Genomic DNA, 14,366 nt, shown 5'->3' on the forward strand with positions numbered 1-14,366 from the left:
GTTTTCTGGTGCCGCCTGACAACACAAGCAGACTCAGAAGAACACACAGTGTATGGACACAGAGAGCAGACAATGGGGGGAGGGGGACGGGGAGAGAAATAAATAAAATAAATCTTCAAAAAATAAAATAAAACTCAAAGTAATCTGTTAAGTATAGAATCAATTAATAAACACAATGATCTCACTCTTCCCTGAACTGCCACTGACTGCCACTGGCTAAACCCAGCCAGAAGCTGGATGGCAAGGAAGGTCATTAATGTGGTCCTTATCAGTCAGACTCCTGGAACAAGGGTGGAGAGTGAATCTTGAGGGACACATGGAAGTTATCCAGCACATTTCTGTACCCTCCGTACCTACCTGGCATAAAGTAGGTATTGAATGAATGAATGAATGGGGCTATATTCATTTGAATAGCAATAAGATCATGTGAGGCCTTACCAATTCATGCTAACAAGGTAGGACTGTGCCTCACGGCAATGGGGAGCAATTAGAGTATTTTAAGCAGGGGAGAGACATAATCACATCTGAAGTTTGCAGGAGCTAATCTTGGTAATTTTGTGGAGAATAAACTGAAGGAAAACAAGCCTGGTAGCAAGGAAACCAGTTAAAAGGCTATTGCAATAGTCTAGGACAGAAAGGATAAAGACATACTGAAAGGGAGGAGGAACAAAAATAAAGGATGGGTTTGAGAACAAGGAGTAGTATTGGTAGGACACAGTGTGACTGATGGAAGATAAGAAAAGGACACAGGAAATGGGATGCAGAATGAGGGAAAGAAGAAGAGTACATTTCTAAAAGACAACTTGGGTGTGATGTATTGTAAGAAATCTGGATATAGATATTTGGCAGGTAGGGGTCTGGAGCTCAGCAGAGACCTGATTTGGAGTAAGAGATTTGAACGGATCTAGCAAATAAGACAGAGGAACTGCCCCATGTTATATGTGCTATTGTTGCTTCTGTCCACTGGGGTGGGGGAGGGGCAGGAAAGAGTGTAAAGGCAAAGCAGTTGCGGTTCCATGACAGTTGAGAAGGGCAGTGAGCAAGGAGCTAGGATGGAAAGGAGGGAAGGAAATGTCATGACCTTCCACAGTTCTTACAATGCCAGCATACTGGGCGACCCAACATATAGGGTGAGGAAGCCTTTTGTGGGCTGGGTACTGGTGGCATCCTTTTTTGGGGAAGCAACGTGTGTATGACATGGGGGAACTGTAAAGGTGGGAAAGGCAGAAATTACTCCCTTTTTCTTTTTTTAAAGCTGGGGGAGGACAAGTGAAAAGAGAAATTTAAAAAGATATTAATATTAAAAAATTAAAACCTGTAGGAGGCTCAGGAGCCAAAGGAGAAAAAGACCCCGAAGTTTGGAGGGAGGAGGGTTCCCTCCAGCACAGTCTTCAGGATCTGTCTTTTCTATGAAGGAAGATGATGATGCCTGAGATGAGATTCCTTTCGTGATGTTCTCCTCCCTTCCCCACCACAGCCGATTCTTCCCTACCGCATGTTCCGGATCTATACTATGCCACCCTACCAGCGACAGCTCCTGGATCAGACCCGATGCTACATTCGCCTAGCTTGCGCCTACCTCTTTGGCTTCATCTTTGTCCTGATGCTCTGTCTGTCCCCTTTGAACTGGGTGGAGTTCTTGGTGTTGACAGACAAGAGGAAGCTTTCAGCGGGGCTCTGGACACTGTGCGACCAAGAGTTCTGCTGGAGCCACACACCAAAACCTCCCTGTGAGTGCTTTCCAAATCCTAGAGCCCCTCTTTTGGAAGATCTGCCCGGATTCCCCAAATCTCACCACTCACGTTCCTTCTTCTCTTAGCTTTACCCATTCTTTCCTCCCCTGAGTCACAAGCATGTAAAGACAGCTCTCCAAAACAAGGTAAATTTGCCAAAGTTTGTCTTGACCAGACTTCCCCAATGACTTAAAAGCCACAGCCCCTTAATCATCAGATGCAAATGCCTAGTGACCTCGTGCTATTGTTTATCTTTGCATTCATAACTTCCCACAGAAAATGAAATATTAGTGATTTACATCATAGCACGAGAGTTACCTCTCAAGGCTATAGTTATAATTTCAACTGTTCTCTCATTGTGGAATAAATTCTTTCCTTGTTAAAGGAATTCCATATGCCAATGAAGAGATGGGAACAGGGTCCTTACTGGTGCCTGTGAAGCCACCCACTGGGAGGCTACTTACTCAGACTCCATTGCTTGTAAGACAAGCCCTAATTCCATCCTCTTTTGTCCTTCACTTCCTTCCCCAGTCGTGGCCTAGCCTTCTTTAGGGCAGGTTACCTCTGCTCCAGCCAAGCCTCTCCTTTTCTCCTTCCCCTGGCAGATTACCTCCAACTTTCCAGGGCCTTCTTCCTCATGTCTGCCCTCACCGTCTTCATTATTGCTATCTGGCTCACCATCTCTCTCGTCAAATGGCCAGGGGACAAAAGCTACATAGATCTCGGCATATCCATCTTCTGTTTCATCTCAGGTACAACATGATGATGTTGGAAAAATCTATTCATTCCCCTTCCTGGGCCATTTCACTTTCTTTCATAAAGTTCCCAGCCCACTTGTATACTTCTACCATTAGACCCCTGTCTCTTCCCAAAGAGAGGAGAGCTGTTAATAAACTTTCACTCCCCACTGGGATGTTGCATCTTAAAGACTTGACTCTGAAAAGACTCTTAAACCTAATGGAAACACTCTCCAAGTGTTGCTAACTGATGAGATAGTGCTGGATGGACCAATGGTGGATTTCTGGTACCCTATACAGCTATATCACTATACAGCTAGCTAGCTACCTGTCCTGTCTTATGCATAGAGGGAGGAGGATGGAGGCGGGTGGCAGAAGAAGGGTTATGGTGGGTAGTGATATCCTTCATTCTAATCTCAGGGACTTGCCTACTCCTTTGCCTTCTTTTGTTCCTGATGCAAGTGAAATCGTATAGTAGGAACGTCATGGAGCCCCGTTTCTTACTCGCCTACCGCCTCAATTGGTGGGGCAGTATTTTCTACATGATAGCTGGTGAGTCAATGCTCCTTTTAAACAGTGAAAGCACAGAAAAGGTTGTTTGTTTGGTATATTAGAATCTCACAGTTTGGCGACAATCTCACAATTTTATAAATAATCATTTCCACAATCCTACTCTTCTAAAATATTTTTTTTCTATAAGATACCTGACTGTGCCCAGACAAGATCAAGATTCAAAAAGTAGAGGAGGAAGGCAAAGACATAACCAAGCCATTCACAGTTCTGTCCTTCCAGAAAACATTTCTTAAATTCTCCTCTCCTTTTTCTATATCTAAGAGCCTCTCCGGTTTTATGAGAAAAGTTTGTCTAAACTCCCAAATCAATCTCCAAAATAAAAGTCTGACATATGTACCTCTGTAATATTACCAACAGAAGGCAGAGCAAAAGGGGAGGAGTTTTGCTTGTATAATACTTCTTTAATCCTTCTTAGTCACATACTTTATTAATTAACTACCACCACTGTCTCCAAAACTTTTCATCACATATCCTTTTAGTAGAACACTTTTAAGCATGAAATCCAAAATAAGATACATTTCTTTATAAAATATGTACACATACTACACCACTAAGGTATTATTATATTGGAAAATACACTAAAAAATAGACATTTAAAACATGATGAGCTAAGAATATAAAAAGAAACTCTACCATTTTCTTCCCATACTCAAATGAATTGGCCTGCACACTCCCTGGGAATCACTGTACTTCAGAAAGGCTGATGTCAATGTTGTTTTGAACCCCAGACCCCTAAAGATAAAGAATAAGAAATTCAGAAATAGCTTGTTAATCAAACTCCTTTACCATCCCTACTATTGAGGAGTGTTTACTGCCTTGAGATTTTTACCTTTTACTAATCCAAAATACTGACCCTGACCTTTTCTCTTTTTCTAGGGTTCATCTCTGGACTCAATCACATAAGTTCTCGGAATCCTTCTCAAGGTCAAAATCTCCTTGTGATCCCTATCACAAGGACTAGGATAGGAAATAGGTTCCCAATGGAATTAGGTTTAAATGAGACAAATGTAGATACTTATCCACGGATGAATCAGGTACAAGAAAGGCAGTTAATGAGAGTGGCACAACCAGAGAGCCAGTCTGAATCAAGGATCGAGACAAAGGCAGGAACCCAGACAGAGTCAGAGACGAAGACAGAGCCAGAACCTCAGGGAAGGTCAGAGACTCAAACATTATTAGGGACTCAAGCCAAACCAGAGACCCAGGCTGAGTCAATGACCCAAACTAAGCCAGAGAAAGGGGAGGAGACAGTGCCAAGGATTGAGACAGAGACAACGATGGGGAATGTGACAAGTGATGGGTTGGGCAATAGGCTTGAGGATAATGAAAATGACTGAAGACCTTCAGTCTTGTGGTAGGAACAGGCACAGTAAGTTGTAAGTGCAAATCGTAATAAAGATTAAAATAAAATGTAGCAAGGGCAAGGGTAGAGAAATTCACAGGATGGTATTAGAGGGAGAAGCTCATGCAGGGTGACTGGAGGAAGGGATGTCTATGTGCCAGGTTAGGAAAAATTAAAATGAGTGACACAAATATTTTTTGAAAAGGAAAACAGATTTATAAATTACTGTTCTACTGTGAAAAACAACTTAGATTAACCACTTTTCTGGATTGGAAAAAATTTTCAATAGGAAACTGGACACTGGTTTTTAACTGCTAAAATGTTACCCTCTGGGCACATTTGTAAAGTTGACAGGAAGGCAGGCCACCTGGGGTCTATTGGCCAGTGTTTGTCATCACTATCATAGATGAGAAGGGCAGTGCAAGCAGGGGAACGGTGTGAGCAAGGTGCGTGAAAAACCGCGTGATAGTGTGGGAATAACAAGCATTTAGTGAAGTAGGGAGTAAAGTAGGGAAAGGCAAGAAAGAAAACCAAGAGGCCAGCTGAGAAAAATGATAAGACAAAAAAATTAATCTTCAGTAAAAGGGCATAGAGGACAAGGATATTAAATAATAATTTTGAAAAAGGCCTGGCAAAGAGAGGTTTTCCTTCAGAGTTGAAGATAGTTTATGGGTCTATATGAGTGTGGTGGGAGTATCTGCAGTAATTCTGAGAGAGCAGTAGAATGACCCTGGTGAACTCTCCTCAGATCATGCCTCATTCACTGAAGAGGTTAAGAATCACAAAGAAATGGAAGAAAAACTCATTAAAACAAGTTTCCTGAAATTGTTAGTGTTGTGTGCCATGACTTGAAAATGCTGGCTATAGGACAATTTCATTACTCTAAAAAGGAAAACTCCACACCCCTTAGCAGTCACCTCTCAAACCCTCTATTCATCCCCAGCCCTACATAACCACTAATCTAATTTTATCTTTATAATTGATTTGTATTTACATTTTATATAAATGGAATCATATAATACATAGTACTTTGTGTCTGGTTTCTTTCACTTAGTATAATGGGGTTTTCTGGTCTGATGTTAACATCTTGTAGTATTAACATATGTTAATTCAAAGAAAAACGTTCTTATATATGCAATTTTACCCATATTCATATTTCCCATGCAGTATTACTATGTTATACATTCCCATGTTACATTTTTTAGCTTTCCTTTTAGTAATATACATGACCTTAGACTTTCCCTTTAAAATACATCAGACCCATATAGTAGCACTGCTAGTCACAAATATTATGATGTGCTTTCATCTTTTCTATTCATTTCCAAAGATTAACACATCATTTTTACCAATTCTGCACAATTTAACCCTCAGGATTCCATTCTCTAACCTCATTCTATTTTCTGGTGACTCATATTCAAGTTATTAACTCCTTGAGATTACACAGTATATTTAGTTCATTGTAATGCAATCATACAGTATTTGTCTTTTTGTGCCTGGCTTGCTTAACTCAACATATAATGTCCTCCAGTTTCATCCATGTTGTCATATGCTTTATGAATTTGTTTCTTCTTCAGCTTCATAATATTGCACCCTGAGTACACACTACAGTTTGTTTATCCATTCATTGGTTGATGGACACCTGGGATGTTTCCATCTTTTGGCAAACGTGAATAACGCAGCTATGAATGTCGATGTGCAGGTGTTTGTGTCACTGCTCTCAGTTCTGAGTATATACTTGGTAATGGTAATGACAGGTCATGTGGCAAACCTATATTCAGCTTCTTTTCAAGGTGCAAAAGTTTTTAATTTTGAGGAGGTCCCATTTATTTTTCTTTGGTTGCTTGTGCTTTGGTTGTAAGGCCCAAGAAACCACCACCTACCACAAGATCTTTAAAATGGTTCCCTACATTTTCTTCTGGTAGTTTTATGGTCCTGCCTTTTATATTTATGTCTTTGATCCATTTGGAGTAGATTCTTGTATAGGAAATGAGATAGGGGTCCTCCTTCTTTCTTTTGCTTATAGATATCCAGTTTTCCCAGCACCATTTGTTGCAAATGACTCTTTTGTCCTGATAATATGGCTTTGGTAGTATTGAAAAGCAGTTGGCCCCAGAGGTAAAGGCTTATTCTGGACTCTCAATTCTATTACACTGATTGATATGTTTATCGTTATGCCAAAACCATGTTATTTTATTTTATTTTTTTTATTTTTTTTTTAAAGATTTATTTATTTATTTAATTTCCCCCCCTCCCCTGGTTGTCTGTTCTTGGTGTCTATTTGTTGCGTCTTGTTTCTTTGTCTGCTTTTGTTTCTTTGTCCGCTTCGGTTGTCGTCAGCGGCACGGGAAGTGTGGGCGGCGCCATTCCTGGGCAGGCTGCTCTTTCTTTTCACGCTGGGCGGCTCTCCTCACGGGCGCACTCCTTGCGTGTGGGGGCTCCCCCACGCGGGGGACACCCTTGCGTGGCTCGGCACTCCTTTGCGTGCATCAGCACTGCGCATGGCCAGCTCCACACGGGTCAAGGAGGCCCGGGGTTTGAACCGCAGACCTCCCATATGGTAGACGGATGCCCTAACCACTGGGCCAAAGTCCGTTTCCCAACCATGTTATTTTAACCCCTAGAGCTTTGTAATGTTTCAAGGTCAGGCAGTGAAATTCCTTCCATATCACTCTTCTTTTTTAGAATGCTTTGGCTATTTGAGTGCACCTTCCCTTCCAAACAACTTTGATAATTGCCTTTTCTATTTCTGTAAAGTAGGCTGTTGGGATTTTAATTGATACTGAGTTCAATCTATATCAATTTGAGTATGACTGACATCTTCACGATATTTAGTCTTCCAATCCATGAATATGGAATGTCTTTCCATTTGTTTAGGTCTTCATCGATTTCTTTTTTTAATTTATTTATTCCCCCAGACACCCCCCCCCCCCCGCCTAGATGCTTCTCCTGTCTATCTGTTCATTGTTTCCTCGTCTGCTCCAGGAGGCACTGGGAACTGAACCTGGGACCTTCTACATGAGAGGCAAGTGCCCAACAGCATGAGCCACATCCTCTCCCCACGGGCTGCAGCATTTGATGCATCTAATGCATTTTTTTGCAGTGGGGGCAGTATCTATCTAGCTCATTTTCTTGCAGTGGGGCTGATGGCATCTAGCTCATTGTGGCAGGGCAGCATCTGCTTGTCTTCTTTTAGGAGGCACCGGGACCCAAACCTGGGACCTCCCATATGGTAGGCAGGCTCCCAACTGGTTGAGCCACATCTGCTTCCCTTCATTGATTTTTAGCATTGTTTTTTAGTTTTCTGCATATAGGTTGTGTACTTCTTTGGTTAAATTAATTCCTAGGTATTTATTCTTTTTGTTGCTATTGTAAATAGAATTTCCCCCCTGATTTCCTCCTCGGATTGTTCAGTACTAGTGTACAGAAACATTACTGATTTTTGGGGTATTGATCTTATATCCTGCCACTATGCTGAACGCATTTATTAGTTCAAGTAGCTTCGTTGTAGACATTTCAGAATTTTCTAAATATAGGATCAAGTCATCTGTGAATAATGAGAGTTTTACTTCCTCTTTTCTTATTTGGGTACATTTTCTTTTATTGTATTGTATAATTGCTCTAGCTAGAATTTCTAGCACAATGTTAAATGGTAATGGTGACAGTGGGCATTCTTGTATTGTTCCTGATCTTAGAGGGAAAGTTTTCAATCTCTCCCCGTGGAGTATGATGGTGGCTGTGGGTTTTTCATATACGCTCTTTATAATATTGAGGAATTTTCCTTCCATTCCTACCTTTCGAAGTGATTTCATTACAAAAGGATGATGGATTTTGTCAAATGCCTTTTCTGCATCTATCAAGATTATCACATGGGTTTTTTTCCTTCAGTTTGTTAATGTGGTGTATTACATTCATTGATTTTCTTATGTTGAACCACCCTTGCATACCAGGAATAAATCCTACTTGGTCGTGGTGTATAAGTCTTTTGATATGCTGTTGGATTCTATTTGCAAGTATTTTTTTGTGAATTTTCACACCCATGTTAATTAGAGTGATTGGTCTGTAATTTTCTTTTCTTGTAGTGTCTTTATTTGGCTTTGGTGTTAGGGTGATGTTGGTTTCATAAAATATGTTGGGTAACTTTCCCTCCTCTTCAATTTTTTGGAAGAGTTTAAACAGGATTGGGGAATTGGTGTTAATTCTTCTCAAAATTCTTGGTAGTCTTCACCTGTGAAGCCATCTGGTCCTGGATTTTTCTTGGGAGATTTTTGATGACTGAGTCAATCTCTTTAAATGTGATTAGTATGTTAAGTTCTTGTATTTCTTGTAGCATCAGTGTAAGTTGTTTGCACATTTCTAGGAATTCGTCCATTTCATCTAGGTTATCTAGTTTGTTGGCATGCAGTCTCTCATAATATCCTCTTTGATCCTTTTTATTTCTGTGGGGTCAGTCACAACTTCCTTTTCATTTCTGTCTTTATTATTTGCATTTTCTCTTTTTCCTTTGTTAGTCTAGCTAGGAGTTTGTCAATTTCATTGATCTTCTCAAAGAACCAGTTTTTGGTTTTGTTGATTTTTGGTTCTCAGTTTCATTATTTCTATTCTAATCTTTTTCTTTCCTTCTGCTTGCTTTGGTAAGGGTTTGCTGTTCTTGTTTCTCCAATTGTTCAGTTAGATCTTTGATTTTAACTTTTCCTTCTTTTTTAATTTAGGCACTTAGGGCTATAAATTTCCCTCTCAGTATTGCCTTCAGTGTATCCAATAAGTTTTGATAAGTTGTGTTGTTTTCATTCATCTCAATATCTTTGCTAATTTCACGTACAATTTCTTCTTTGACCCACTGATTATTTAGGAGTGTGTTGTTCAGCCTCCACACATTTGTGATTTTACCTCTTTCCAATCTACTACTGATTTCCAGCTCCATTCCATTATGGTCTGAGACAGTGATTTGTATAATTTCAATCTTTTTATATTTATTGAGACCTGCCTTCTTACCTAACATATGGTCTATCCTGGAGAAAGCTCCATGAGCACTTGAGAAGAATGTGTAAGAATGTATAATCCTTTGATTTGTGAAGCAATGCTCTGTATATGTTTGTTAGGTCTAGCTCATTTATCATATTGCTCAAGTTCTCTGTTTCCTTGTTAATCTACCATCTAGTTCTGTCTAATGATGTGAGTGGCATGTTGAAGTCTCCAACTTTGGTTTTCATGTCATATCTTATTTTTGTTTCTTTTTACTTTTCCAGTTTCTTTGTGCTTAAGAGTTCATTTCTCAGCTTATCCCTTTCCTGTTGCATTTTATTATAAATTGCAAGGAGAAACCAGGCTGCACTTTTCACACTGAGCTCAGAAATCTGTTTCATTAAGTAAGTTTTTCACTTTCAAGTTTAGCCTTCCATGCAACATCACTAATCAATTTCATGAAGTTCTCTGCCACTTTAAAACAAGGATCACCTTTCTTTCAGGTTCCAAAAACACATTCATCATTTTCTTCTAAGGCCTCATCAGAAGTACCTTTAGCATTATATTTCTACCAACGGTCTCTTCAAAGCATTCTAAGCTTTTTCTAACTAGCAATTCACAATTCTTTGTTTTTACCTATTACCCAATTCCAAAGTCATTTCCACATTCTTTATTGTTTGCAATAGCAGCACCCCACTATCCTGGTATAAAAATCTGTTTTAGTTTTCAGGGCTGCTCAAGAAAATACCATGCAATGGGTTAGCTCAACAATGGGAGTTTCAAGACTCATAGTTTTGAGGCTAGGAGAAGTCCAAATCAAGGCATCATCAAGCAATGCATTTATCCATACAACTGCCATTCTGGGGCTGACTGCCAGCAATCTGTGGTTCTTCTTGGTTCCTCTGTCACAGGCAGTGCTCATGGTGATCTCTCTCGGCTTTGCCTTCTCTTCTGGGTTCCACTGTTGTATTAGTCAGCCAAAGGGGTGCTGATGCAAAATACCAGAAATCGGTTGTTTTTTACAAAGGGCATTTATTTGGGTTAGAAGCTTACAGTGGGAAGTGGCTGTGACTCAATTGATTGGGCTCCCATCTACCACATGGGAGACCCTGGGTTCATGTCCCAGGGCCTCCTTGTGAAGGCAAGCTGGCCCACGCCCATGGAGAGTTGACAGCCCGCGCCAGCAGAGAACTGATGGCCCATGCCCATGGAGAGCTGGAGCAGCAAGATGATGCAACAAAGGGAAATAAGCAGACACAGAAGAACGTGCAGTGGGTGAACACAGAGAGCAGACAGGAAGCAAGCTGCAAGGGGGGGTGGGCGCGGTAAATAAAATAAAAATAAATCTTAAAAAAAAAAAAAAAGAAACAAAGTTATCAGGCCATAAAGCATAAGTTACTTCCCTCACCAAAGTCTTTTGCCATGTGTTGGAGCAAGATGGCTGCCAAAGCCTGCAAGGGCAGCTGTAGACTATGAGGCCTTCTAGGCTTTGCTTCTCTCCAGAAGGCCAGCTGTAGACTATCAGACAACTGGCTCTGTCTCTCTCCCCGGGGGTTCAATTCTCTGGGCTCAGCTGCTCTGCTCCTCTGGGGGCTTACTTCCTGGGATCCAGCTCAAAAACGTCAAACTCCCTTCTCTACAGTGCAGTTTCTCTATGAATCCCCACCCACCCAAGGGGCAGGGACACAATGCCAAATCAAAGCCTTAATCGTTATTTAGTCAAGTAAAAGTAAAACCTCTGAATCCAATACACTCTAGTATGCCCAGAGGAAAAGACCAGTTTACAAACATAATCCAATATTTCTTTTTGGAATTCATCAATATTATCAAAATGCTACAATGGTCTTTCATCTTCTGGCTGTTCCCTCTGTGTCTTTCTACCTGCCTGAATTTCATTCAGCCTATAAAGGAATCCAGTAATAAGAATAAGACTCATCCTGAGAAAAGGTGTGGCTCAAGCAGTTGAATGCCCACCTACCACATGGGAGGTCCTGAGTTCAGTTTCTGTGCCTCCTAAAGAAGACAAGCAAAACAGCAAGCTGATGTGAAGGGCTGGCATAGCAAGCTGATGCAACAAGATGATGCAATGAGATGGCACAACAAAGAGGCACAAAGAGGAAACACATGAGAGACACAGGTGGCTCAGGTCACTGGGCACTTCCCTTCCACATGGAAGTTCCTGGGTTCAGTTCCTGGTCCCTCCTAAAAAGACAAGCACACAACGAATGGACACAGAGAGCAGACAGCGAGACCAAACAACGGGGGGAGGGGGTATAAATAAACGAAAAATAAATCTTTAAAAGAAAAAAAAAAGACTCATCCTGATAGAGTTGACCGCAACATAACTGAAGTAATCGCATCAAAAGGTCTTTCTTACAATGGACTCACATCCACAGGAATGGATTAAGTTTAGGAACATGTTTTTCTGGAGCTCCAAAACGCCACGCTCTCATCTCTCTCCTAACTAGTTGGGCTGACTTTTGCCAAAGATTTAATTTTTGATCCTATTATTAGTCCTTCATTGACCAGCTAGACTCTATGATTCCTTAGTTCTAACTTTTCATGGCTCTAAATGATAAATAATAGAGAAATTATTTCTATTGTCCCATACCTCCCCCAGGTTATTTTAGTAGGCAAGTCAGAATAACTTAATGCACTCCTCAACATCCAAGGCTACTTTCGGCAAGTAGCTTGCCTTCTTTTTTTATTTGGGTTTCTCATAAAAATGTAGGTGATCCCACTTTTTAAAAAAATTGTTTTTAAGAACTGGTGTAATGGTTAAGTTCATGTGTCAACTTGACCAGGCTATAGTGTCCAGTTGTCTGGTCAAACAAGCACAGCCTTGATTGTTACTGTGAGGATATTCTGTGGATTTAAATAATCAGTAAGTTGATTACATCTATGGCTGATTACATTTACAACCAACTGAAGAGATTGCCTTCAACAACTAGAGAAGTCTCATCCAATCTGCTGAAGGCCTTAAATGAAATAATGATTTCAGCAGTCAGAAGAGAGAATTTCCACCTTTACTTCAGCCAGCAAGCTTCTCCTGGGGAATTCATCATAAATCTTCCTTGAAATTCCCAGCTTGCAGCCTGCCCTATGGAATTTGGACTTGCCTATCTATCCCCACAGTCACGTGAGACAATTCTTACAAAACTCTCTCCTGTCCTCTTTGACTTTTTGCTGCCCCATTCTTCTTGGAGCAAATCCCAATTTCCTCACTTTTTTTTTCACGTAGCACTTTCACCTTTCTCCAGTATGTACCCCAATCTCAGCTCTTGGGTCTCCCTATGGAGAGCCAAGGGCTAGGCTAATGCTTTAAACATAATTGTGTTTAAAATTCTGTTTAATAAATTCTTAAGAAAAGTTCCATTCCATAATATTAAAGGAAGGGTTTATTTAGTTTCCTCAATACATTTTCTTTTTTATTTTGCAATTATTCCACAGATTCCTCTTCCAAGAGAGATGAAGAAAAAACAAAACACAGTATATGATTGTACTGTTTTTCTTTCTCCTCCTTCTGTCCTGGGAAACACTGCAGCTTTTACCTTCAGAGAAGACAGCACTGAAACAGAAGTGCCAATTGCTCCATTGCTCTCCTTTTCAAGGTGTGCCTTTGTGTTCTCCCCAGGTCTCCTGAGTGGCCAAGCCAGTTTAGAGAATCTGCATTTAATGAAGGACAGATAGACTTTTCAACAAGGGTAGTAGAGCAACTGGACATCCACAGGCAAAACAATGAACCTAATCCTAAAACACACATCATATTAAAAAACTAAAATAGATCATATACTTAAATGCAAACTGTTTAACTATGAGGTTATTATGAAAAAATTAGAAAATCCTCAGCTCCTACGACTAAGCAGAGTTCTTAGATTTGACACCTAAAGTGCAAAAGAGAAAATTGATAAATGGGATCTGATGAAAATTAAAACCTTATGCCCTGTAAAAGACCCCATTAAGAAGACTTTGAGGGAAGCAGACTTGGCCCAATGGATAGGGCATTCCCCTACCACATGGGAGGTCTGCGGTTCAAACCCTGGGCCTCCTTGACCCGCGTGGAGCTGGCCCATGCACAGTGCTGATGCACATAAGGAGTGCCGTGTCACACAGGGGGATACCCCATGTAGGGGAGCCCCATGCGCAAGGAGTGCGCCCCTTAAGGAGAGCCGCCCAGCACGAAAGAAAGGGCAGCCTGCCCAAGAATGGCGCTGCACACATGGACACAACAAGATGACACAACAAAAAGAAACACGGATTCCCAGTGCCGCTGATAAGGACAGAAGTGGTCACAGAAGAACACACAGCGAATGGACACAGAGAGCAGACAACTAGGGGGAAGAGAGAGAAATAAATTAAAAATAAATCTTAAAAAATAAAATAATTAATTAATTAATTTAATAAAGAAGACTTTGAGGGAAGTGGATGTGGCTCAAGGGATTGGGCGCCTGTCTGCCATTTAGGAGGTCCAGGGTTTGATTCCCGGGGCCTCCTGGTGAAGGCAAGTTGACCTGCATGGCAAGCTGGCCCATATGAAGAGCTGGCGCAGCAAGATGATGCAACAAAAAGAGACACAGAGGAGAGACGATAAGAGACGCAGCAGACCAGGGAGCTGAGGTGGTGCAAGAGATTGAGTGCCTCTCTCCCACTCTGGAAGGTCAAGGATCAGTTCCCGGTGCCGCCTAAAGAGAAAACAAGCAGACACAGAAGAACACATGGAGAATGGACAAAGAGCAGATAGTGAGCACAAAACAATGAGGGGGTGTGCGGAGAAATAAATAAATAGCTCTTTAAAAAAAAAGACGACTTTGGAAAGGCAAGCTACAGAATGGGAGAAAATATTTGCAAAAGTCATATCTGACAAAGGATTAGTATCTGGAATATATAAGGAACTCTCAAAACCCAGCAATAAAAAAAAAAACAAAGAAACAATGCAATTAGAAAATGGGTAAAGGACATGAACAACCATTTCACCAAAAAGGATATACAATGGAAAATAAGCATGTGAAAAGATGTTCA

At 40.9% G+C, this 14,366-nt stretch overlaps 1 protein-coding gene across 1 annotated transcript; it reads left to right on the forward strand.

Annotated features, from left to right (window-relative positions):
• The first annotated feature begins 1,035 nt into the window (after positions 1 to 1,035).
• On the forward strand, positions 1,036 to 5,406 carry TMEM202 (transmembrane protein 202). Its single transcript, XM_058288455.1, has 5 exons — positions 1,036 to 1,130; positions 1,478 to 1,730; positions 2,339 to 2,485; positions 2,891 to 3,022; positions 3,920 to 5,406. The coding sequence occupies exons 1-5, from the start codon at positions 1,053 to 1,055 to the stop codon at positions 4,378 to 4,380; spliced, it is 1,071 nt and encodes a 356-aa protein (XP_058144438.1). The 5' UTR covers positions 1,036 to 1,052; the 3' UTR covers positions 4,381 to 5,406.
• The last annotated feature ends 8,960 nt before the right edge of the window (positions 5,407 to 14,366 follow it).

Source organism: Dasypus novemcinctus, chromosome 3 (assembly GCF_030445035.2).
Source record: "Dasypus novemcinctus isolate mDasNov1 chromosome 3, mDasNov1.1.hap2, whole genome shotgun sequence".
Taxonomy (NCBI): Eukaryota; Metazoa; Chordata; class Mammalia; order Cingulata; family Dasypodidae; genus Dasypus; species Dasypus novemcinctus.